General features: G+C 51.2%; 2 protein-coding genes across 2 annotated transcripts in view; one reads left to right on the top strand and one right to left on the bottom strand.

Annotated features, from left to right (window-relative positions):
- Positions 1 to 26,331, bottom strand: part of GABRB3 (gamma-aminobutyric acid type A receptor subunit beta3) — a 185,065-nt gene that overhangs the window by 121,759 nt on the left and 36,975 nt on the right. The window contains exon 2 of the mRNA XM_087829198.1: positions 2,599 to 2,646. Coding sequence (XP_087685324.1) covers positions 2,599 to 2,646 — 48 coding nt within the window. The remainder of the gene's footprint in view (positions 1 to 2,598; positions 2,647 to 26,331) is intronic.
- Positions 17,863 to 26,331, top strand: part of GABRA5 (gamma-aminobutyric acid type A receptor subunit alpha5) — a 50,943-nt gene continuing 42,474 nt past the window's right edge. Inside the window, exons 1-2 of the mRNA XM_087829197.1 lie at positions 17,863 to 18,023; positions 18,390 to 18,522. Coding sequence (XP_087685323.1) covers positions 18,437 to 18,522 — 86 coding nt within the window. The 5' untranslated portion in view covers positions 17,863 to 18,023; positions 18,390 to 18,436. The remainder of the gene's footprint in view (positions 18,024 to 18,389; positions 18,523 to 26,331) is intronic.

Genomic DNA, 26,331 nt, shown 5'->3' with positions numbered 1-26,331 from the left:
TCTTTGGCTCTTCAGGGTCTTTTGTGGTTCCATATAAATTTTAGGGTTGTTGGTTCTATTTTTGTGAAAAACTCCATTGGAATCTTGATAGGCATTTTACTGAATCTGTAGATCGCTTTGGGTAATATGAAAAATTGACTAATATTAATTCTTTCAATCCATGAGCGTGGTGCATCTTTCCATTTCTTTGTGCCCTCTTCAGTTTCTTTCATGAATGTCCTACAGTTTTCAGTGTACAGGTCTTTTACCTCGTTGGTTAAATTTATTCCTAAGTATATTATTATTTTTGCTGGAATTGTAAATGGTATTTTTTTTCTTAATTTCTCTTTCTGATAGCTCATTATTAGTGGATAGAAACACAACAGATTTTCATAAACTGATTTTATATCTTGCAACCTCACTGAGTTTGTTTATTAGTTCTAAGAGTTTCTTTGTGGAGTCTTTAGGGTTTTCTATATATAATATCATGTCACCTGCAAATATTGAACTGTTTTATCTCTTTCTTTCCATTCTGGATGCCTTTGATGTTTTTTTTCTTGCCTAATTTCTCTGGCTAGGACTTCTAAGGCCATGTTGAATGAAAGTGGTGGGAGTGGGCATCCCCGTCTTGTTCCTGGTCCCAGGAAAGCTTTTCAATTTGGAGCATTTCTTGATATCCACATGCTGAGTTTCAACTGTCAATGGGCATGGGCATGGGCATAAAAAGTGGCCTGAAAGGGTCATGAAAATCAGGGGCTCCATGATGAGATCTTGGTCATCCCACCAGACAAGCCACTGGCCCAGGAGAGGTGGCAGCTGAGGAAGCGGAACGGGAGGGTGGGGCGCGGAGGTGATGCAGGTAAACCATGGCCTCTGGAAAAGCTACAGCAGGTGGACTGTGCATGTGCAGGACACCTCTTCTGGTCAGCGTCCCCCAAACTGTGACCAATGAGAGTCCTTGGGAAGCTGGGACTAGACTGTGCCAACATTATGGAGGAAGAAAATCGATCTTTGTGGTGAAAAGCGTGGGAGGCAGCACAGCCTTTAGGACCAGATACAGTGTTGGCTGCTAATCCCTCGAGCCTGCACATTTTTTAGAACATTGCTGCCTGACCTGGAGATGCTTGGGCAGTTATGTCCCTCCCCAAGGGACAGTCTTTTGCTAAAGTCTTTCAATGCAAGTGAATATGCACTGGCTTCCAGGTGGATGGCCTTTGTTCTATCATTGACATTACAGGGTGCCCATGGGATCCAGTTGGGCCTAGAGAGCTAAAAACACACTCTATTTGTATTTTCTTTGCCTCTCATAGTCTACTTGTTAAAAATCTCACAAGTTTTTCAATATAGCATTTCTTCAATAAATCGCTCCAAAAGAATCTCATCCTGGGAAGGGACCTGGCTCTAGGGCACTGAACCTGAGACAGACGCTGATACGAGTCACGCCCTCGGTTACCTTTGGCGACAAGGAGACGGGAGAGACCGTGGCTTCCGAGCACCTCTAGTGTTCTACTCCCGATCTGGTTGATGGTCACATGGCCGTGTTTACTTGTAAGTACATACGCTCTCTATCTAAGACTTATGCAAATTTCTGTACAGACATATATAAATGAAAACGTTTCTAAATGCGCGTACTCTCTCATCATATGATCCTGCTTTTAAGACTTTGTCCTAAGAAATTATTTGGATGAGTAAATAAAATTATATGTATACAATGAATAATGGGCTACAATGATGTTTAGTAATAAATCATTACTTCTACCAAAAATATTGAGCTACTGTAGTTCAAATTACAGTTCTTAGAATCTGGATATGTGGAAATAGAGGGGAGGGAGGGAGGGAATTATTATCCCTTCACTTAGAAACGCTTTAACCATTAACAAGTAGAGGGACAGAGAAGGAAGGGCCTTGTCTGGGCTGCTGGTTTAGTTTAGAGGTTGGGGGTGGTTGGTATCTAGAGAAGTTTTCACTGCGAAGTTCGTTTGTAGCTGAATTTTTAAAGATAAACGAGAACTTATCAGATAATTAGTTTCCATTAAATCTCTGTCTTCAAAAGATTGGCTGCAGAGTTTTGTTGTTGGAACCTGTTTCTTCCCATAAAGAATATCAGCTGGAGAACATGCTTTTATACACATAAAATGATTAAATAGGGACTTTTTCCCCTGGGATAAAAGGCGATTTTAAAAAAGCAATCTAAAAGCACGAGGAGGAAAGGAGGTAATGTATATATTTTTTCTAAGTCTGCTGCTAAATAGCTGTGCGATCCCAGGCAAGCTTAATCTTCCCGGGCAACGTCCTCAGATACGTAACATGATGTTGTGAAATTCACTTCCAGGCCTAAAACACTCTCTTTAACTTGGATGCACTTAAGTTTTAGAATCAGAATTCGATGAAAGTTCGATTTGAATTATAGCAAAATTGCATAAGATAAATTAAGGTGATACTAGGTGTTATTATGATTTAGTTTCTATGTCTGCTTTACAACGATTTTAGTAGGTGTCTCAAGCACAAAACACGTAGAGCCAGGTAAGTCGCAGCTGACGTCACAGTGACAATTAAAACTGTATCACTGGCGAAAAGTGGGCGCCTTTAGTAGGTCAACGGCAGATACCCCGGACTCACCTGGTCTCGAAAATGGTGTAAGGTTTTCTGTGTTCTTGGACTGCATTCCTGAAAGAAAATTTAAAAAGGATAAGATATAAGTTTATTGCTGAAATTCCTTCAATAGCATGTTTTCTTTTTTAAAATATATATATTTTATTTCAGAGAGAGGAAGGGAGAGGGAGAGAGAGAGAAACATCAATGAGGAGAGTCATTGATCGGCTGCCTCCCGCACGCCCCCTGCTGGGGATCGAGGAGCCTGCAACCGGGACCTGTGCCCTGACCAGGAATCGAACCCAGATCTCCTGGATCCTAGGTCAACGCTCAACCGCTGAGCCACACCGGCTGGGCTCAATAGCATGTTTTCACTGTCTCTATTTGATGAAGTACCTCCACTAGTTCTTTTGTGAAATTCAAGAAATAATATTTATTATTTTAAAAAATATTTTATTCATTGATTTTTTTTTTTTTTTAGGAAGCGAGAGAGAGAAACATCGATTTGCTGTTCCACTTATTTCTGCATCATTGGTTGATTCTTGTATGTGCCCTGACCGGGGATTGAACCTGCGACCTTGGGGTATGGGGCCAATGCTCTAACCACTGAGGGCTCTACCCAGCCAGGGCTCAAGGAATAATACTTAAGAAAAGGCTCCAGTACTTTAAAAGGTAACACACATCACATTAGAATCCGATACGCTGAAGATCTAGCTCCTGCTCTGCTGGTGCTACAGCTTCAGTTGTAGTGGAGAAGACAGAAGGCAATTAAAAAATAAGGTCATTTCAAAGAGTGGGATGGGCAGTGAGAGAAATAAAGTAATATGATCAAAAATGACTGGAGAGGAGCTATGTTACAGAGGATGGCCAAAGGGCTTCTTGGAGGAAATAAATTTTCACTGAAATCTGAATCATGGGAGACGTGAACCATGAGGTTTGTAGGAAACAGACACAATATAAAGCTCAAGTTCCTATAGTGAGAATGAGACTGGTGTGTTTTTAAAAAGTCACCGTCAACCCAACCGCCCGTGGGGCTCAGCTGTTGAGCATCAACCTAGGATCCAGGAGGTCTCGATTCGATTCCCGGTCAGGGCACAGGCCCGGGTTGCGGGTTCGAACCCCAGTCGGGGCCGTGCAGGAGGCAGCCGATCAATGACTTTCATCAATGACGTTTCTCTCTCTCTCTCTCCCTTCCTTTCTCTAAAATCAATAAAGATATATTTAAAGAAATAAATAAGAAATCATCCTCATTAATGGTAACAATGATAAAAATAATAGTTATATTTGATTACCATGTACAAGACACTGCATTTCCCATGATGAAAGAGTCGTCTGAAATAAAAACAATGGAAGTAAACCAATGGAGGTAAAATCCATGGTTCAAGGCCGTAAAACCACAGCTGACCACGGCAAAGTATATCACTGGTGCGGAAGGAAGACAACCCGGGAGGCCTGGCCTGTGGCCCGTCCCCAGCGCCGACCGCCAGCCCCACCAGCTGCCGCCTCCGCAGAACATCAGCTCCCAGAAGAAACCGGTGGACCTTAGAGAACGACACCCGGGATTAAGGAGAGAAGTGAGGCAACGTATTTCTCGTGAAGTGGAATTATTGGAAAAGAGCCAGAGAATAAAATAAGCGGAATAAACATCTCGGAGAGGCAAGAGCACATGAGCAGCTTGGAGAAGAGCAAGATCTAAAAGCCTCTGGTAAATCCTTTTAATCTTCACCTGAGGGTTTTAAAAATTGATTTTAGAGAGAGGAAGGGAGAGAGAGAGACGTTGATGGGAGAGAGAAACATCAATTGGTTGCTCCCCCACCCTGTACGCATCTCGACCAGGGACCAAACCCAAAACCCGGCCGTGTGCCCCGACCGGGAATCGAACCGGCGACCTTTCAGGACAATGCTCCACCGACTGAGCCACACCAGCCCGGGTGGCAATTATTTTGATTTAAATACTTTCGCTAGTAAAATACGGGAAACAGTCAAGTGCTGAACAGCACAGAAGCTGTTCAATAAAACATGGAACAGCCTTCAAACGATTAAGCAGGCATCGTAGCTACTTGAATAATTTTTAACGACATAGGAAAATGATCGTGATAAAATCATCAACGGCATCTTCACACAAAGCCCCGCATGTGCCGCCCGCGCCAGCAGATCAAAACGTCATCGCAGCCCTGAGCGTTAGAATCGGGAGGGAGTATTTTTAGTCTTCAGTGGTTTCCAAATGCATAGACCATTTCAGAATATTGAAGTGACTATAAATTATAGATAAGCCGGGAAAATGGAATTTATTACAAGAAAATGTCTTTCAGAAAATTTTTAAAAAATCTCCTTTTTTTTTAACCCTCACTGGTGGGTAGGTTTTTATTGATTTTAGAGAGAGAAAGGAAGGGAGAGGGAGAGAGTCAGAGGGAAACGTTGATGTGAGAGAAGCACCATCGATCAGCTGCCTCCCATCGGTGCCCCAGCCGGGGACGGAGCCTGCGGCCTGGGCCCGGGCCCTGGCCGGGAATCAAACCGCCGACCCTTTGGTACATGGGACCACACGCCTACCCACTGGACCGTCCGGTCGGGGCTCTCCTGCCTTATTAACAAGATGTAAATTTAGCCCGGCCGGGCGGGGCTCAGCGGTTGAGCATTGACCGGGGATCCAGGCGATCAGGGTTCGATTCCCCGTCAGGGCACATGCCCGGGTTGAGGGCTCGATCAATGACTCTTTCATCATTGATGTTTCCATCTCTCTCTCTCCCTCTTCTGTCCTCTCTCTGAAATCAATAAAGATATATATTTTTTTAAAATGTAAAAAAAAATAAAAAAATAAAGATATATTTAAGAAAAAAAGTAAATTTAAAAAATTAAGACAATCAGGGAGTTATTTGTTATATAACAATTATATCATAAAAATAAATGTAGCCTAAGACGGGTATGTTAGCCGTGAGCAAAGGCCAGCGAGGGTGCAGAGGTGGCCTTTTCTCAGTGTTCTCTATTTTATTCAATTTATTGGGGTGACAGTGGTGAATAGGCCCGTATAGGTTTCCAGGGCACGTTTCTATGATATATGGTCTGTATATTGCATTGGGTGCCCACCTCAGTCACACAGGGTCTGATTCTTTGTCCAGCCTTGTTTTATAGTTTTTGCCTAAGGCCCCGAAACGGCCTTAATCTCCTCAGTGACGAGAAACCTTTTTCTTCCGAAGAAAAAATGTCCTTGGAGTAAATGGCCAGCAAATCCCATTTCTCCGCCTCGCAAAGCCCTTCTCAGCCCAACGAGGGAGCGGGGCTGCTGCTGAAATTCGAGGGCGAGTAACCCTTGCGGCCCAGGGAAAGCGGCAGCCAGTCTCGCCCGGAAATATTTGCTTAAAGTCAAACTAGTGCTTATCACCCACAGAATGCCTGGGACTGGTCAAACACGCGTGACCGTCTCACGGCACTTTTTTGGAGGAGCACACGCCTGCTCCTGTCTTTGTCAGTGGAAAGCGATCGTCCCCGTGTCCAACACCAGCTCCACCTGCCTTGTCACCCCCCCACCCTCTTATGAACTATCTTTATCATTTTTCTTATAAAATGAATCTACTATTACAGAAGTAGGACGTATGGGTCTTACAAAAAAACTCAGGTGTGCACACATGCAGCTTTCTTTATTTAATTCGGATTAATTTCCCAGCCCCAGCCCCCGTCTGCTAGATGCAGACAAGCCACGGTGCGCACCCGGTCTCCTCGGCCACCTCCGTGACTTCGGACTCCCTGCCTCTCTCGTCATTGATGTTTCTATCTCTCTCTCCCCCTCTCCTTTCCTCTCTCTGAAATCAATAAAGATATATTTAAAAAAAAAAGTAAATTTAAAAAATTAAAATAATCAGGGAGTTATTTGTTATATAACGAATAACACAGTCCGTGTGTCCCCAGCTGCAATTCCTCCGCTATTCCCAAATAACCTGGGTGCTTTGGTGGTGGTTTTTTCCTGATTTTTTTTGGTTTTTATTTTACAATTTTGAGCTTGCCTCCATTCTGTCTCTTTATTTAGGTCAACAACGGTATCTGATAGTTCGGATATGCCGTGATTTATTTCCTCGGCCTACTGAGAACGAATATTTGCTCCCACGCTTTGTCCCTTATGAAGGATGCTGCTAGGAATCTTCCCTCACCTATTCTTTGGGGCACACGTGCACCCTTTATTTTGACGATGCACCTGGGATTGAAAGCATTGGATGTTCAATTTTACGAAATAACGTCAAGCCTTTTTGCAAAGGGGTTGTGTTCATTCACATTCCTGGCCCAGCCGGCCTGGCTCAGAGGCTGAGCGTCGACCTAGGATCCAGGAGATCCCCGCTCAGGGCACAGGCCCGGGGTTGCGGGTTCGATCCCCAGCAAGGAGCGAGCAGGAGGCAGCCGATCAATGACTCTCATCATTGATGTTTCTCTCTCTCCCCCTCCCTTCCTCTCTCTGAAATCAATAAAGGTATATTTAAGAAAAAGATTTACATTCCTATTGGTATATGAGTTCCAGCTGCTCCGCACCCGCCTCAGTGCTGGGAATGGCCAGTCTTGTTAGCCTCGGTCAGTCTCGTGGGGACAGAGTCCGTCCCCCCTGTGGTTCAGCCTCTGTTCCCTGGTGACGAGTGACAGAGCCTCCTCAGGTCTGCACTGCTCACCTGGGTTCCAGCCATCGTAAAGCACCTATGGCTGATATTCCCCATTGATGTTTAGGAATCCTTTACATACTTTTAACATAAGGCCTTTGATGCCTAAAATGGCTGCGAATATTTTTTCCCACTCTTTGTGGGTGTTTTTTTCTTTTTGAAAAATTTTTGTGTGTATGTATGTTTTTAATTCCTATGCCCCCATCCCTACTCTTTGGTTTTTGATAAACGAAAGTTCTAAATTTTAAGATAGTTCAACACATACGTCTCTTACTTTATGCCTTTCGATGTCCGACTTTCCTGGAACCGGTTTTAGTAAACGGCTCCAAGTCGGAAGCAAGTTTCTCTCTGTACGAACGTGGGATTGAACCAGCAGCGGTCCCTGAAAGACCATCTTTTCTCCAGGGCCCTGCAGGGCCCCTTGGCCACCTCCCGTTCGTGCGCTTTCCTGTCCTTAGGCCAAAACCTTTTTCCTTTCTCACAGGGCTTGCATTTCGTAGATAAAAGCCTTTGCGGTCACCTTGGCCGGCCCTGGCCAGGTAGCTCAGCAGGTTAGAGCGTTGTCCTGATACAACAAGGTTGCGGGTTCAAGAGCCCGTCAGGGCACATACAGGAGGCAACCGATGGTGATAATTAAGTGGAACAAGAAACTAAGCTCTCTCTTTCTCTCTAAAATTGACACATTAAAATAAAATAAAGGTTATCTTGGCTATTTTTCACCATTTGCATTTCCGTAGAAATTTTAGAACCGGCTTATAAATTTCGCTTTCGGAAAACCTCCTAGGTTCTTAGGGAGTCTGCAAAGGTTCTACCTGATCAGGCTGGTGGAACACTAATGCTGTGAGTCTTTGAGTCCAGGACACGGTGCAGCCCTCCCTTTATGTGGGTATTTATCCATCTTACTCTAGAACGTCTGATGTTTTACGTGTGGCTGTGTAAATTGAACCAGTTTAAAAAATGGAATTATTGGCCGGCTGGGCGTGGCTCAGCGGCTGAGCGTCGACCTAGGATCCAGGCGATAGGGGTTCGAGTCCCGGTCAGGGCACAGGCCCGGGTTGTGGGCTCGATCAGTGACTCTCTCATCATTGATGTTTCTGTCTCTCTCTCTCCCTCTCCTTCCCTCTCTCTGAAATCAATAAAGATATATTTTAAAAAATAATAAGATAAAAAATGGAATTATTTAAACCTTCTGTGTGTTTACTGATTTTTCAGTTGTTTTTCTTATCCGTTACTGAAAGAAGTGAAAAATCTCCCACAATGGTTGAAGATTTTTTTGTTTCATGCTTTTGTTCTGACCATTTATATATGGGTGAGTCTAATTTTTAAGACGCTAAAAATTTGTAGGTTATATATTGTTAGCAATTTGTGAGATATCTGTCTTTATCTCTAGCAATGCTTTTTGCCTTAAAGTCTGCTCTACCTGATATTAAATTAATAGGACGACATTTCTTTTGTTTAGTGTCTCTATGGCCTCTCTTTTCCTGTCCCTTAATTTCAAAACTTATACATACCTTCCTTTTAATGTGTGTTTCTTTTAGCAGCACCCGGGATAGTTATCTTTGGTCTCTCTAAGTTTGTGGCCTTACATACCAAAGTCTAAGATAAATTTTACTTTATTACTTTCTAGATCAATATTGTTAAATGTGTAGTTTGAGTCTCAGTTTTCCGTAAGCAATTCTCGGTGACCCTAAAGTGTAGCCCTAGTCTAAATCCCTTCCGATGTCTCGGGGTGTCGCTTCTTTACGTAACGGGCCATCAGGTTTGCATTTAGAGAGTGATCACGACTCAGCTTCGACCCAGCTTCCTTTGAGCTGCACGAGCCTCCCGTGTCTCCCATTTATTGCCAAAGATGAATTTTCGTCAGCTTTTCACAGAGTTGACCCGTTGGAGCTCACGAAGCAGAGCTGTTGTTGAGCGAACTCCCAATTTACCGTCAACACACTGTTGCGCTTACGGACACCCATCCGGTCTTTACCTTTATTGACCTTCGATCCAGGTAAAGATAAAAGTTAAAATATTTATCCTCACTGGAGAATATGTTTATTGATTTTTTTAGAGAGAGAGAGGAAGGGAGAGGGAGAGGGAGACAGAGAAAGCCTCCCACGTGCATCCCAACCGGGGATCGAACCCACAACCTGGCGATGTGCCCTGACCGGGAATCGAGCTGGCAACCTTGCAGGGCAGGGGCCAACGCTCAGTCCATTGAGCCACACTGGCCAGGGCAAGGCTCTATCTGAATAAGATGAAAAAATATAAAAAAATGATCGACTAATAATATACAGAGCGTTTGTTACTCAGTGGGCCCTGTCCGTCCGTCCTTCCTTCCTTCCTTCCTTCCTTCCTTCCTTCCTTCCTTCCTTCCTTCCTCCCTCCCTCCCTCCCTCCCTTCCTTCCTTCCTTTTTTCATGAGTGATATTTTCTGTCCTAGTTATTTTTCAGAGTCTCAGTCTTCCCTTAGGACCCTCCCTCCTCTCCCAGGCAGACGCGGCCCTTCCGAGTCCTAACAACCAGGCCCTGCTGCTCCTGTTTGGAGGAAGCATTTATGAATCTGCTTTGAATACAGATGAACAAAGGGCCTATTGTTCCATGAACCGGGTAAGTCAACACTGATTAAATCAGCACCAGGGCCCGGCCCTGGGCTGTTCTTACACCCTCTTAGCCTACATCGGCCTCTTCCCAGCACTTCCTGAGCGGTTCAGGGTGAATCTTCCTGACAAACACAGACGTCAGGAGCTCCTTCGTTCTCGCACTTGGCCTCTGAGGGTGGGCCTCACTGTTTTTCATGTTACAGCCACCTCCGCACACCTACCCACAGGGACACAGCCTCCCTGCCCCCCACCCAACCCTGGATCCAAATGGGGACAGGGTGGGTGATCTCGGGCAGGTGCTCGGCCTATTGCCCGGGGTCCCCACGTTGGGCTACTTAGGCTTTGACGCTGGAAACTAAATTCGTATTGAGCCTGGTCCAACACTGGGGTTCTGCGGGACTGGGGTGCCCTCTACTGCCTCCCAGAACTATAACCACTTTGCTCGATGCCACTTGAGACATGGAACCAATGGGAATTCAGCAGGCAGGCTGCTATCTCTCGGGGGAAACACTGATTTTCCTATTAGAACACAAGTATTGAAATGGTCATAAATATTCTTCTAAGCTGAGTTTCTATACAGTGATATATGTCTTACTGTCTCACTAACCCCTCGGGGCCACTGACCCGGGACTCACCATACCTTTCTAAATATTAGAAGGAGAGACCGGTCACCGTTTCATCACAGGGAAAAGGTAAGTATTTCAACCTTGTTGCTTCAATACCTTTTTAATAATTAGATTTTCCTGAAGACGATTTCCATAGTATGCATGAAAGTTAAACGGATAGAAAACCTACCAAAACATGGACATTTCCAAAATGATTCATCGAAAGAACATCAATCCCCTTACAGGTGATATTTCATTCATCATTTGTCAATAGTCTCCCTACAGTGTCATTGTTAAGAATTAATGTCCATAATTCACCAAGCTGAAAGTAATCCCTGGTTTACCTACTTTTTTTTGTGGCAAAAAAATCACTGAATGACTGGTAATCAGTAAGGCTGTAAATTCACTACGTGTCTGAACTCCACGTAGGGTGAATTTCCCGACGCTGTTAATGCAGAGAGGAGTAGCTTCGCTGGCATCACCGAACTTAGAATTCCAGCACCAACAGGTAAAGGGGATATTGGGGTAATTATCAAGTACGTGACGCCGATTCTGACTGGCTTTTAAATTGTTTTAATTGAATTTATTAGGGTTCTGTCGGTAAGGAAAATCATATAGACTGAAGGGGTGCAGTTCTATAGTCTGCATCATCTGTGTATTGCATTGAGGGATCCTGATTGTTTTTAATGGAACGATTTTAACCGTCAGTGTGTGTACTTTGTCTTGGTGATACATCTTTCGAGGAATTAGAAAATGAAGAAATGCATGTCTTCAGTTGATCCATGTTAGAACCAGAAAGCCTTCCAAATGAGCATCTTCCCTAATCTACGTGTCACGTCCTAGTATATATATTTCATGTCTAGCATCGGATAAGCCTTAGACTCACAGCTTTTTAATATTGTGGCAAAAGGTATATTTAGAGTTACACTCCTGTGTGTTTGCAGCATTTATATATTTTTATGATGTCCTGTTCCTGAAATTCCTGAAATGAATTCACTGTTTCTCAGTTTGGGGGAAAAAATCTCAGGATTTTTGGAATGTGCAAAAGCCCCAGCAGGTAGCTTATATTTGCTTTTTTGTTTGTTTTTTATTTGAGATAGAGAGAGAGGGAGGTTTATTATTCCACTTATTTATGCATCATTGGTTGATTCTTGTATGTGCCCCGACCGGGGATCAATCCTTCAACCTTGGTGTATCCTGACGATGCTCTAACCCCCTGAGCTCCCCCGGCCAGGCCTGCTCCCAACTTGTCTGTGCTGCTTGAAGGGAACCCTATGTCTGCCCAGACGTCATTCGTGTCAAGCTCACCTCTCTGGACCTGCTCCCCTGGGCCAGAGACAGACGCAACCCCCAGATGAAACCCTGCATGTGCCTGGGCCCCAGAGGCTGGCAAGGCGCCCAGGCCCCTGTCCCCTGCCCTGGAAAGTCTGCTGACCCCACCCCCACTTGCTGTTCACACATAGTTTCTCATCAGGACCATCCGAAAACCCCTAAATGAATGCTGCCGTTAGGTAAGGGCTGAATTCTCACCTAATCCGCTTGGACTCGGGGTTTCCCTCCTGTTTCGACGAATTACAGATACAGAGAAGCCTCAGGAGCTGGTTTCTCCCTGAAAAGAGGAGATGCAGACATAGGGGCTGGTACTGAGGACAGAGGAAGGACCAGGCCGGGTTATGGGGGGGCTCTGCTTGGCCCCGGAGGAGGAAAGCCACCGCCGACCCTCCCTTTCCACCTCTGCTCTAAAAAGGGGGACCAGCCCTGCCCAGTGAGGCTCAGTGCTTAGAGCAGCGGCTGGTGGACCAAAGGGTCGCAGGTTCCACTCCAGTCAAGGGCACGGACCCGGGTCGCAGGTTCAATCCCCAGCCCTGGACGGGGCATGTGCGGGAGGCAACCCATCCCCGTGTGTGTGTCTCTCTCTCCCTCCCTCCCACTTTCTCTAAAAATCAATGGAAAAAATATCCTCAGGTGAGAGTAAGAAAAAAAAACACAAACAAATGAAAAGAGGGGCCAGTGGTTATTACAGGGGGCACCCAATATGCTCCCAAAGGCCTTCGAGAAATATCGGCAGAGAGGACCCCACTCTGGGGAGTCAGGGGTCCCAGCCCAGGGTCCCAGCGCTGGGAAGAGAAGGCCCCATAACTGTGGCTGGGAAACCCAGCGGGGACTGGGGCTGAGGGACACGAGGCTCCTCCTAAAGGGCCACACGGGACTTACCCGGACTCCCTCCCTCCGACTCCAGCGCCGGAGCAGCTGCTCGAAAGGAACCAGGGACACAGCGGGAGGAGACCGTGGGCTTCGGGGCGGGGCTGGAGGGCGGCTCCCGCCATGGCTTTGGGGGGGCAGCCGCTCGCAGTCTGTCTCCACACCCCGGCCTGTTCTGGCTCCTGCCGGAACTTCCCTAAATTCTCCCAAAGGGGCTTGCGCCAAGGTGGGACTTCCGGGCAAGGTGGGACTTCCGGGCAAGGTGGGACTTCCGGGCAAGATGCCGGCCAGACGGGACCCGGGGCTCCCAGCCTCCCACAACCACATCAAAATTACAACTAAACCGCAGAACCACCATCACTCAGAGCCGCCGGAAACGTGGCTGAAGGGAAGCCCTACGCCCAGGGGTTAAAGACGCCACGTGGAGGCCGGTAGGAGGGAACCCACTGGTCCCACACCCACCAGTGGCCGTTTAACATTGGGAGGGACGCCCTGACCGGTGTGGCCCAGTGATTAGAGCATCAGCCCGAGCACCGAAGGGCCTCAGGTTCGATTCCCACTCAAGGGCACGTACCCGGGTTGCAGGTTCGAACCCCAGGCCTGGTTGGGGTGTGTGAGGGAGGCAACCAATCAATGTGACATCGATGTTTCTCTCCCCCTCCCTCTCTCCACTCTAAATATCCATGGAAAAAGTATCCTCCCGTGAGGATTTAAAAATAAATCAATAAGATAAAATTGGGAGGGATATCCGGGCTGCGGAGTTACCCCCCTGAGGAGCGAGGGGTCGCAGCCCCACGCCAGGCCCCCGGCGCAGGGTTTCAGTGCTGGGAAGAGAGGCCCCCAGAAACTCGGGCTGTGAAACCCAGCGGGGACTGGGGCTGAGGGACGCGAGGCTGCGGGAGCCCAGGTGGTCCTCTTGAAGGGCGGGCACATGGGCTCACTCGGACGCCCTCCCTCTGAGCTCCGAGGCGGGGGCAGCAGCTGGAAAGGAACCTAGACACTGAGGGGGAGAACTAACTTGTCTGCAATCAGGTGACAGCCGGAGGGGCAGCTTTCTCCCAGACAGAAGTGCTGGCGGAGGCCCTTGTTCCCTTGCTGAGCCCGCCCCCCACAGAGCCAAGAGGCAGGCGCCATCTCTGAGTCTCCATCAACCTGGCTCATACTTTTCACCCGCCCTGGGGATTCCCGGAGACCCCTCCCCTCCCTATTTGTGGGCACGTCCAAGCCATTTCCTGTGGCTTTTCCATACAACTGGCTGCTATTGCCTCAAGATTCAGACTTTCCTAAAACCTCTCAAACAAGCAGCATCTGGCCTCTGACAACCCCCTTCCCTTTGCTAAGTGGCCCCAGGCCCGGCACTAGTGGCAGCCGGTCTTTGTTCCCAGCTTGCCCTCCCCTGGGCAAGCCCAGAACAGGTAACAGCCATCTGCAGATGACTCTGGAGCTCATGCTAGGTGGCCCTGGCTGACTTTTCACCACCCAGGAGGCTCCAGAGCCTGTGCACCCAGTAGTCAGCTTCGACCACTCTGGATTACAATCCTACCACCTCCACAGGTGACACATTCAAGGGGCAGATTTGGTGAGCACCAAAGCCCCACTGAAGTAAATCCTACTCCGTAGGGTCAGCTCTTGCACAGCTGCTCTTCTGCTGTAGTTGCAGCCAATCCTTGCGGCCCATCCTTGCAACAGATTGCCCTGGGGGTCCATCTGTCCCAGTGATGCCAACATCAACCAAGGCTCAACTGCAACAGGACAGTGCACACAGCCCACACAGGGGCACAGCAGGCGTGCCCAGCTCAGGTTTCTGGGGGGGCTGAGCCCCTGGGCCTCACAGGACACCTACTACACAAAGCCACTCTACCAATTCCAGGAGACACAGCAGCTCTACCTAATACATAGAAACAAATACAGGGATACAGCCAAAATGCGGAGACAAAGAAGCATGTCCCAGATGAAAGAACAGAAGAAATCTCCAGAAAAGGAACTAAATGAATGGAAGCAAGAAATCTATCAGATACAGAGTTCAAAACAGTGGTTATAAGGATGCTCAAGGGACTTAGGGAGAATTTCAAGAGTCTTAGAACATCAACAATATAAAAAGGACCAGTCAGAAATGAAGGCTACACAAACTGAAATGAATAATTTACAGGGAATCAACAGGAGAGGATGTCAAGAATTAAATCAAGAATTTAGAATATAAGAAAGCAATAAATACCCAATCAGAAGAGAGAAAAGAAAGAAAAAAAAATCCACAAATATGAAGATAGTGTAAGGAGCCTCTGGGACAACTTCAAGCTTACCAGCATTTGCATCATTGGGGTGCCAGGAGGAAAACAGGGAGCAAGACATTGAAAATCTATTTGAAAAAATAATTTCTTTCCCCTACACGTCCAGGAAGCACAAGGGTGCCAAACAAGAGGAACCCAAAGAGGCCCACAGCAAGAAACATCATAATGAAAATGCCAAAGGTTAAAGACAAAGAGAGAATCCTAAAAGCAGCAAGAGAAAAGCAGTTAGTTACCTACAAGGGGGCACCCATAGGACTGTCAGCTGTTTTCTCCACGGAAACCTTGCAGGCCAGAAGGGAGTGGCAAGAAATATTCAAAGTGATGAAAAACATGGAACTACAACCAAGATGACTCTACCCAGCAAAGCTATCATTTAGAACTGAAGGACAGGTAAAGAGCTTCCCAAATAAGAAAAAGCTATTACAAGAAATGTTAAAGATCTTTAAGAAAAAGAAGAAAAAAATGATTTAAGAAGTGAATCATAAAACGGCAGTAACTGCATACCTATCAATAATCACTTTAAATGTAAATGGATTAAATGCTCCAATCAAAAGACACAGGGTGGGTGAACCGGTAAGAAAACAAGACCCAGACAGGTGCCGTCTCCAGGAGACCCGCTTCAGATCAAGAGACACACAGACTCAAAGTAAGGGGATGGCAAAAGGTATTTCTTGCAAATAGATATGGGGGGGGGGGGAAGCTGGGGTAACAATACTGGGATACAAAAAAGACTTTAGAACAAGAGCCAAAGAAGGACCCAGCCATCGCTGTTGTGGGTATTTATTTGAGGAAACGCAAAACATCAATTCAAAAGAACATATGCAGTCCTAGGTTCATTTCAGCAGCATTATGTGCAACAGCCAAGACATGGAAGCCACCTAGGTGCCCATGGACGGATGGACAGATAAAGAAGCGGTGCCTCTATACAATGGAATAGGACTTGGCCGTAAAAAAGAAAAAAAAGAATGAAATCTTGGCGTTTGGGGACCACAGAGGGTATTATGCAAAGTGAAATAAGTCAGGGCGAGAAAGACAAGTACCCTGTGATTTCACCTATATGTGGAATCGAAGAAACAAAATAAATGAACAAACAACACAGAAACAAGCTCATATCCAAAGAGAAGATTTTGATGGTTGCCAAGTGTGTGTGTGTGGGGGGGGATTGGGGGGCTGGGTGAGAAAGGCGAAGGCAGCCGACTACAAAAGGCCGGTTATAAGAGCAGTCACGGGGCTGGAAAGTGCAGCGCAGGGGATACAGTCAGCGATACTGTAACAAGCCAGGGACACAGCCCGTGATACTGTAACAAGCACGAATCCTGGCAGATGGGCACTGATCGGGGAGACCGCTTCCCAAGTTATGTAAATGTTGACTCACTAGGTTGTACACCTGAAACTCGTATCATCCTGCATGCGCCCTGGCTGCCCCGTGGCTGAGAAATAAAACTATGAGAAGGAGAAATAGAAGCCCGTGTGCCATTAATAAAGGTGACAGCGCCGATCCAAGAAAAGAAAAACTTCCGCAGCCCCGCGGCTCTCCCCGGGCGCAGGCCCGCCCCGCCCGCCCGCGGCCCGCGCGCATTCGGCGAGGTCTGGCGGCCCCTGGCGGCGCGGCGGGGAGGACGGCACGTGGCGCGCGGAGAGGTGAGGCGGGCGCGGGGGCATCTGCGGCGGGCGGCGCGCGGCCCCGGGCGCGGAGCGGAGCCGCAGGGCGGCCGCGGGAGCGCGGGGCGCCGGGTCCGCTGGCCCGGGATCGGCGGGGAGCGCGGGGCAAGTTGGCCCGGGCGGCATGGGGCGGTGACGCGCCCGGCCTCCCGCGCCCGCCAGCGCGGCGACAGCGGGCGGCGGCGCAGGACGATGCCCCGTGGCCGACGGCTCGCCTCCCGGGGCCGGCGCGCAGGGTAAGCGCCGGGCGCGCGGGGCCGGGCGGTGGGGCCGGGACTGCGCGGGGGGGGGGGGGGAGAGGACGGCGGCCCCCGCGCGGCGCACCCCTGTCCGCGGACTGCAGGGTCCGGGAGGGGAGCTGGAGAGCCGGCGGGGAGCCTCGGGCGCCCGGGGGCGCAAACTTTCCCCCGGCGGCTGCGGGAGGGCAGGGGCGCGCGGGGCGGAGGGAGCCGCGCCAGACGGGGCCCCGGGGCGCAGCGCCCACCCCGCCCTCCGCTGGGAATCGGGGCGCGGGGACGCCCGACCTGGAGCCCCGAGGGCCCAAGTCGCCCACCCGGAGGGCGCGGGGGGTCCCGGAGCAGCGGGCTCCGCTGGGGTGTCGCGCGCGCGGGGCGCTTGCTGGAGGCCCCGGGGGTGGGGGTGGGGGGCTCGGAACCGCCGCTGCACCGCGCGGGGCTCGGCTCGGACCCTGGGCTGGAGCGGGAAGGGGCGCGAGAGCGGCCGGAGCGGGCCGGGGAGGCCGGGCAGCGGGAGGCGCGCCGCGCGCCCTGCGCACCGGGCGGGAGGCCGACCCCGCGGAGCCGCGGGAGCCGGGGCGGCCGAGGCTGCGGCCCCGCAGTGCCGCCCGCGAGCCCCCGAGGCGCCCCGGCGAGTGCGGAAGAGCCACGCTTCTTGGGGGGCCGGGCGGGGGCGCAGCAGGAGGCGCCGCCCCAGTTTCCCGCATGCAGCGCCGCGCGCTCCCCGGCGGGGACTCCAGCCCGGGTCGGGCGACGCGCCCGGCGACCACCTGGCCCCCTGCCCTTCTGGACTCGGGCACCTTCGCTTCTGAGGTCCAAGTACCTGTTGTGTGGCTCCCCGTTCCTGGGGGCCCCTTGGGGAAATGCCGCCTTGGATCCCGAGGCGTGCCCGTGCCGCGTGCACCCCTTTGGGGTGATCTGCGCAGGGTGAGAAAGGGGCGCCTGAGCTCAGCCGACGCGCAGAGCCCGGGGCGGTGCCCGCCTGGGTTGCAGGCGCCCTGCGGGGCCCAGCGCAGCCCCGAGACCTCCCCGGGTGCAGGGACAGCCTGAAGTTGTCTGGGCGCAGGGGCGCCTGCCGAGGACGCAGGCCTCCCCCAGCAGCCCTGTCCCCCAGCCCCTGTGGCCGTGTTTCTTAAATGTGCCTTTTTCTCCCTCTTTCCACATACTCTCAGCACCTTGCAGAACAAGGAGTAGTCTGTGGGCTCCGAGCACGTGGCAGGTACCTCAGAAGGTAAAGTCGCTCCGCTTGTGGATCTGACAGCAGGGCGGTTCCGTGGCTTCCAGCCTTGATTCTAATAACAGTGCCGAGGGGTCATGGGGCCGCCTGCTGAAAAGCAAAAACGGAGTGTGCTTGAGACGTGGGAGAAGCGCCCCTCGAAGGACGCGGCGTTTAAGGGGCACCTGAAAGCCAGAGTGTCCTTTTCTTCCTGGGCCCGACCTGTCCTGGGGACACAGGCGCCGCCCGCGGTGGAGCGGTGGCCGGGGCCGGCCGGGCACTCTCTGGGTGGAGAGTCCGAGGTCGCTGCATGATTCGATTCCGGGAGCCGAGCCGGGGAGCGCGGCGTTCATGCCCGTGTCCCCTCTCTGTGCCTCGCAGCTCCGAGAGCCCGCGGGAGAGGGGAGCGGCTGCCGCCCGTGTTGGGGATGGACAATGGGATGTTCTCGAGCTCTGTCATGGTCAAGAACCTCCTGCTCTTCTGTGTCTCCATGAACCTGGCCGGTCGCCTGGGGTAAGTGAGCCTCTGCGCTTTCATTTTACGGGTTTTCGGGGGGAGGGGGGGCCCAGGGGCCTTTCAGAAACCCGGCCGGGGGGTGTTGCCGCCTTGGCGGCCCCACGCCCTTCGGTTTGGGTAAACGGGCGAAAGAGGCCCTGCCCTGCCCCACGCTCCTTCCTGAGCAGGGCTGTGGGTGTCCACGTGGGCCACGCTCCTTCCTGAGTGGGGCTGTGGGTGTCCACGTGGGCCACGCTCCTTCCTGAGCGGGGCTGTGGGTGTCCACGTGGGCCACGCTCCTTCCTGAGCGGGGCTGTGGGTGTCCACGTGTGCCACGCTCCTTCCTGAGCAGGCTGCGCGTGTCCACGTGTGCCACGCTCCTCCCTGAGCAGGGCTACGCGTGTCCACGTGTGCCACGCTCCTTCCTGAGCAGGGCTGCGCGTGTCCACGTGTGCCACACTCCTTCCTGAGCGGGGCTGTGCATGTCCACGTGTGCAGGGAGGAGGCGCGGGTTCTGTCTGCACACGTGGAAGGTGGTTTCGGAGTCAGCTGTGCTTCCTCCTACTCAGGTTGAAACGAGGCTCAGGGGTTCACACGCCGAAAACGCATTTATTGCTCCTGAGACTCTTGTCTCAACATTTGGTGGCCACCCTCCCCCGGGCTCCTTTATGCAGAAGAACTTGCCTCTGAGGCCCAGCCCGAGCTTGGTGGCAATGACCTGGGCTCAAGGCGCTGCTGGCCTTGAACTGTGGCCACCTGAATGCTGGGGCCGGCCCCAGAAAGGACGAGTGTCACCACGTGCGGGACACTCCCGGGCAGCTGGTGTCTCCCACTCTTTCATCTTGGCCTTGGGTGTCCCTGTTCCCATTCTCACCTGTGTTCAGCTGACGTAGGGATAACCAGTCCAGATGAATGTCTTTACTGGGGACGAATGTTTCTCCTGCCCCTCTGCTCCCCAGATTGTCCAGGATTGCAATTGAAGTTGGTGGAATATAACTAAAGGTCCGATTAGGGGAGACGCCCGGCAGGCGCTCTTTCTGTAACCCCCGGCCCCAGAGGTTGTGCAGTGCACCGCGTGTATAATCCGTGGGGGGTCTCGAGAATGTGGCTGCGGGACAGCCTGGAGACCCCTGCGGTCTGGCCCGTGAGGAGGGCCCTCCCCGGTTCCTGACACCCTCGCTTTGTCTCTGTGCATTTTCCGCTCTTCTGACCTTTCCGGGTCTCTGCAGAGGGGGAAACTGAGAGAGAGAGAGAGAGGGGCTGTGACGGTCCCCAGGGGCTGCGGCTGGTCAACGGGGGCACTGGGACTGTCGACCAGGGTGCGTCCATCTCTCTAGGGTGGACAGAGTGTTGCCATGGGACAGGGATCCGCCGTTTTCTTGTCTCCCTGAATGGAAAGCTCCCTCCTGTGGCTTTGGCTACTTATCTGTTGAATGAAAGTCGTCCTTTCCGAGGTCCCCCCCCCCCCCCCCGGCGGTTAAACCCGTTTGCCCCGGCGCCCCGGCGTTCCTCTGACAAGCGTGTGTAGTAAGCGACACCGTACGCGACGTCCCGGGCATCTCCGCCTGCTCACCCGGCGGTTGGTCTGTTTACCGACGCACTGCCCATAGTAGCACCGTCTCCGGGGGGCCGAGGGATGCGCTGGGCCCGGCGACGGGCCTGCGTCTCGTGTTGAAGATGTGGCCAGGCGGATTCCTGCGAATCTGCATTCTGTGGCGGTGGGTGAATGTGTTGCTTTCCCCGGCGGAGGCCAGTCTGAAGGAGGAGGCGACGGGCCCTTGGACTGAGCCGTGAGACGCAGCGATGCTTTATTTCTTATTTTACTTGGTGACGCTCTGGGGCCGTCTTCACCGTGGAGAGACGCCTGTGAGTGGCAGTGGCCCACGGCCCCTCCGTGTCCCTAGAGAACGGACTGTGTGTGTCCTTTCGAGATCAGGCCGAGACCACAGTCCATCCCCAAACAATACCCACTAACCGCCAAAAGTTTGGAGACACCGAATAGCCTGTGAGAAAGGAAACGGTCCTTAACGCCACCCCACAGAAACAGTCTTCCTTTGTATTTCCCTGTGTTTTCTTTCCTTGGCTCCTGTGCATATTTTGGTCCCGTTGGGGTCAATTCCTCACCTTCCATTCTGTTCTGGGCTCTTCTCAGGCCTAATACGTTGTTATTACAAACTCCTTAAACTATAGGATCTAAACGTGGACGACTGTTACGAACGGGCGCGGGTGCTTACTCGTGAGCCGCGTCCCTGATTTGGGGCGTTTACATCGTTTCCCGTCGGGCTGCTATAAATTTCCCTACAGTGACCGTTTTGGGCTTATGACTGTTTGACGTCCTCGAGGATAATTTCGTTAAATTGCACAGAAAGTTTCACAGCACTCACTTGACTTAAAATCGTGGCACAACGTGTGGGGCGTTAGCGTTAAGCTCCCGGTTTTAGGGGAGTCGCGGGAGGAACCTTATAGGTTCGGTCTTAGAATCGGGGCAGGTGACCGTGCCTGATACTAACTGGGGGAGGTCACAGGCCAGACAGCGGGTGGAGGGAAGGAGGGTCACGGAAAACCGGGCGGGGGCAGGAGAGAGGCCCGGGCGAGCTTGCGTGGGTGTCCGACCTTATGCGGTGTCTGTGCCGAGCCCGTGGACTCGGCCGTCAGAACATGTGTATGGGTGACAAGTAGAATATATTTGGCGATCACATATGAGAAGTTGCTTGGAAAATATGTGAAAGAAAAAATTGTCTTTCCCCTGGACACCTTCTGAATTTAATCGCATCGCCCCCAGCTCATTCTCAGCAGCTTGTAAGTTCTTCCCTTAGTTCTAAACGATAACAGAGCCTGTTATCATTTAGACACCCGGACGCCTGGGCGCGAAAGTCCCTGTTGATTTCTCTCTTCCACAAGGCTCCTCTCGCTTGCTCGTGACTCTGAATGTATTTAAGAATAATTTCGTTAAGTGGCACAGAGAGTTAAGTTCTTCCCTTAGTTCTAAATGATGACAGAGCCGGTGTCCAGTGGGTGATGGGTCAGCGGCTCTATGTGACGACAGGCCTGACTTGACGTCACCTTGGCATTCGCGAGCGGTGCTGTTTGGGGCGTTGTAATGATTTTAGTAAGACCGGTAATCATGCCCTGGCCGGTGGGGCTCGGTGGTTAGGGAGTCGGCCTGCACACCGAAGGGTTGTGGGTTCGATTCCCGGTCAAGGACACACACTTGGGCTGCAGGTTCGATCCTCCCGGGCCTGGTTGGGTGGAGTGTGGGAGGCAACCAGTCTGTGTGTCTCTCTCACGTCGATGTTTCTCTCCTTCCCCCCTCCCTGTCCCTCCCTCTCTTCCATTTTCTTTAAAAAAATCAACGGAAAAAATATCCTCAGGTGAAGATTAATAAATAAAATAAATAAAATAAACCAATAATCAAAAGTACACAGTGTAGCAACACTGGAGCAGAAACACCCTTTGAATCGAGGTCACGTCAAAATACCTAGTATTACATTTAAATGGGAATTAATGCATCATCTTTTGAAAAATCCCACCTTGTCAGACTCCATAGGCCAGTGATCACTGTGAGGCAAATGTGAGGATTATCAGCTCATGAACAGGCAAAATCCGACTTCATTTGTTTAATTGTAGGAAACGTATTTTAGAGGTTGATCAGTTGGAAAGGGGAAAATGCGTTTGAAATTTACCACATGGGGACTACAGTTCAAATCCACTTTGGAAAACAAATTTTTTTTTTTTAAATTAAATTCCTTGGAGTGATGTTGATTAATAAGGTTCTATAGGTTTCAGGCGTAAGGTCTGCTACATCTGTCTATTGCATTGTGAGCCCGGCACCCAGAGTCCGATCTCCTTCCGTCACCATTTGCCCCCCTGCACCCTTGACTGTCCCCCCCTTCCCTCTGGTCACCACCATGCTCTTGCCTGTGTCTGGGGTTTTGCTTGTTTGTCCTGGTTGCTCATCTGTTGCTTTCGGTTTTAAATCCCACACACGAGTGAAGTCCTGTGATTGGCAACTGAAAGCAGATTCTTGTAGAAGAAACTTGTGACCGGAGGAGCTGACTCATCTGACCACAGGAGCATCCCCCCGGGACCCGGGGTTCAGGAGGGCAGCTGCTCCAGACACGTTCCCAAGGGCGGCACGCTCACTTTTTTAAAAAATCTTCACCCGAGGATGTATTTTTATTGATTTTTAAAGGCCGGGCGTGGCTCAGTGGTTTAGCATCGACCTAGGATCCAGGCGATTGGGCTTCGATTCCCGGTCAGGGCACACCCCGGGTTGCGGGCTCGATCAGTGACTCTCTCATCACTGATGTTTCTGTCTCTCTCTCTCCCTCTCCTTTCCTCTCTCTGAAATCAATAAAGATATAAAAAAAAATTATAAAAAAAAAGACAGAGAGACAGACAGAGAGAGAGAAACATTGATTGGTTGCCTCTCAGGGGCACCCCGACTGGGGGTCGAACCTGCAGCTTTTTGGTGATGGGTCGAGGCTCCAACCCGCTGCCCCCCGGCCAGCACAGGGCTCTTCCTTCTACTAGAGCGGAAAGTCCCTCTCTCTGAAACACTCCAGGGCTCCCGGTGTCCCTTCACACAGCCAGTCCTCACTTATGAATCCCTGTGGGGCGCGTTCTGCGCTGTGGCTGCAGGTTCACGTGGCCCGGGACAAACTTTGGTCATTGCAATAGTTATACAAATGCACAGAAGGGCCCCCAAAGCAGCGGGTGACTGTGCTCGTGACACACAGGCAGGCGGGGGGACATGGAATCGGGCTGCAGGGATGGCCAGGGTCAGAAAGGCAGGGAGGGGACTTGGACTCCATGACCGAGTAAAGTAACGCTCAGCGTTTTTTAAAGAAAATATTTCCAAATGACATGCTTTCTAAAGGAAACTTTTAACGTGATCCTCACCCCAACAAGCAGGGAGCCCGGCGAGGCTTAGGACACCCAGCCAGCGCCCCAGCCGACCTGGCCGACCTGCGGGCCGTCAGCTCCCGGATGAGTCACTGGCTCCCTTCAAGGGAGGAAGAACGTCGGCTTTCGGATTTTCACACGGTGCAATTTATATAACATGCATATTCTAATTAGTGCGAGATTTCAGAGGAAAATTATTAGAATCAGCGGTGAACAGAAATCTCACCCTGGAACTCGGATGGTAGAATAGTCATCGTGTTGATGTGGTTCCACCTCCTGCGTTCGCAGAAGCATTTTCTAGGAGTGTGGTTTAGTTTCCACCAAACCCTCCCTGTGCAGGTGAGGAGGGGTCGGCCTTAGCGCGTAGCGAAGTGGGCCCGGGTTTGATGGTCAGCAGGTGGCCCAGTCGGGGTCCAGGCTGGACCCGTCCCACGGCAGGGCCTTCTCCAGAATGTTCTCAGAGTTACAGTTCAGTGAAAAGGGAAAGAAGGGGGCAACGCTTAGATATTGGGGGGCAAAAAAGCAGTGTCCTAACCTTCCTCCAATAAGACCACGCTAACGATGGTGGGTCTGCCGCAGCCAGATTAAAATCAAACACGCGTCCTGGCTGGTGTTGCTCAGTGGTTGAGTGCCTTCCGGTGCACCAAGAGGTCTCTGGTTCGATTCCCAGTCAGGGCACGTGCCCAGGTTGTGGGTTCATTCCCCAGTAGGGGGCGTGCAGGAGGCACCCGATCAATGTATATCTCTCATCAATGTTTCTCCCTCTCCCTCTCTTTCTAAAATCAATAAAGACATTTAAAAAATTTGAAAAACTTAAAAAATAAAATAAAATCAAACACGCAACATGCACAATGCAACAGAGAAGGGATCACGTGAGTGCAAGAGGCGGCCAGCCGGGGGAGTAGGCTTTTGTTCATTGAAAACTCTGTTTTATTTGCATTTATTTAACAGTGTGTTTCAGAACCAAAAGGCAGACCTACTAACAAATGAAACCCAGAATCACTTTATTTTCAGTCCCAACAACAACAAAAAAATTGGGCCATCGCCCCACAGGCGATGCCATTTCTGTTTCAGGTCCCTGGTGAGCGTTTGGGGAACGGCGTGAGGTGTCGTGTGGATAGAGGGCAGTCAAGCTGCTCCGGTCCCTGTTGCTGCGTTGGCCACGCGGCATCAAAAGAATGACTTAACCTGCATAGAACGTGGTTTCCAGCCTCCTAGTGGAGTTAATAACAGGTCCCACGTCACAGGCTGATGTAAATGATAAATTGCAGGCAACACTGAATTCAGGCCGAGGGGGGGGGGGCGTGGGTGTTGTTCCTCGACGAGGGGGTGAGCGTGGCTCCGGTTGCTGGGAGTGGCCCCCAAGGTCACCACCTGGAGGTTGTCGAGCACAGCAAAGCCCGTGAGCGTCACATATCTGCGGAGTCTCCCTGCCGTGACACGTAGTACAGTCGCAGGCTCTAGGGACTAGGGCGCAGGCATCCTGGGGACACTGCTGCTGCACCAGTGTTTGCTGAGTCCTCACTACATGCCAGGCTCCCTTGCAGGCGCTGGGATCTGAGGCAAGACCTCAAGGAGGGAAATTCTTCTTTCTTTTTAAAATCCTCACTGGAGGATATTTAGAGAGAGGGGAAAGGAGGGAGGGCGAGTGAGACAGAGAGAGAGAAACACCTCTGTGTCGTGTCATCCATTGGTTGCCTCCCACACGTACCCCAACCGGGGCCCGGGATTGAACCCGCAGCCCTTTGGCGCAGGGGCCGACACTCTAACCACCGAGCGTACAGTCCAGGGCTCGAGGAGGGGCGTTCTGATGTGCGTGCACTAAACGTGCATCAGTTGGGTCCCAGCAGTTGCTCTGAAGGGTGACTCAGAGAAGGAGCCAGTGAGTGGGCTGGAGAGAGGCTGGAGCAGGTGTGAGTGACGCTATTCATGAAGCCTGGCCAGGTGGGAGGAGTGGCGAATGCACAGCCACGCTTGTCGGATTATCAACCAGGAGGCCACTGTGAGGAAACGGGAGGCCGCTAGGAAGCACAGTCTGAGGGACAATGGGGAAGGGGTAAGGGCCACGCTCCCCGCCTTGCATCAGGAAGAGCAGGTGACTGTTATTTTGTAGGTCAACAAGATCATGGCCATTGAGTGGTTTTAGGTGGAAGTGAAATATGATGTAGTTGAGTGTGACAGTGATGTGACAGACTTTGATGTTCAGTCTGGCTGCTGAGTGGGGGGATAGACTAGTGTAGGGAGGAGGGAGCAGTGAGGACAGTGACCCAGGGGAGGGACTGTTGTAGCAGCAACATTGGTTGGTGGGTTGATGAGCTCATGACTGAAAGGGAAGAGTGAAGGATGACCCCCCAGGTATTTGACCTAAAACCCAGGGGAGTGTAACGATCTATTATTGAGCTGGAGGAGACAGTAGAAGAGGCCATAGGGAAAATCGTGAGCCCAGTCATGACCAAGGTAAGCCCTGTGAGATTATCCAAGGTGGGCCGGTGGACATATAGGTCCAGGGGTCAGAAAGACATTGGGGCTGGAAACGTGAACTTGAAGGTCTTCCATGTAGGGGAGATACCTAAAGCTACTGGATTCGATGCCATCAAGAGGAGATTTGGTGTAGGCCCAGAAGAGGTTCCTGGAATGTGCTCTGGAACATTCTCGTATTTAAGGGCAGGAAGGCGAGAGGGGGGACAAGCTAGAGTGAGAAGGAGAGATGACAAAGAGGCCAGTGTCCTGAGGCCGAGTGGAGAAAGTGCGGTAGGAAGCGTGGCGTGGTCACCTACGGCCAAAGCTGCTCCTGCGTCAACTAAGAGGAGGACCGAGACTCAACGTTGGGTTGGGCAACGTGGGGCGCGCTCCTGGGCTCCAGAGGAGAGGTGTCATCGGGATGCAGGCAGTAAAAACCCGTCGGGAGCCGGTACAAGAGCA

The sequence above is a fragment of the Miniopterus natalensis genome, chromosome 22 (assembly GCF_054644295.1).
Source record: "Miniopterus natalensis isolate mMinNat1 chromosome 22, mMinNat1.hap1, whole genome shotgun sequence".
NCBI classification, from domain to species: domain Eukaryota; kingdom Metazoa; phylum Chordata; class Mammalia; order Chiroptera; family Miniopteridae; genus Miniopterus; species Miniopterus natalensis.
This window is presented reverse-complemented; position numbering and strand designations above follow the sequence as displayed.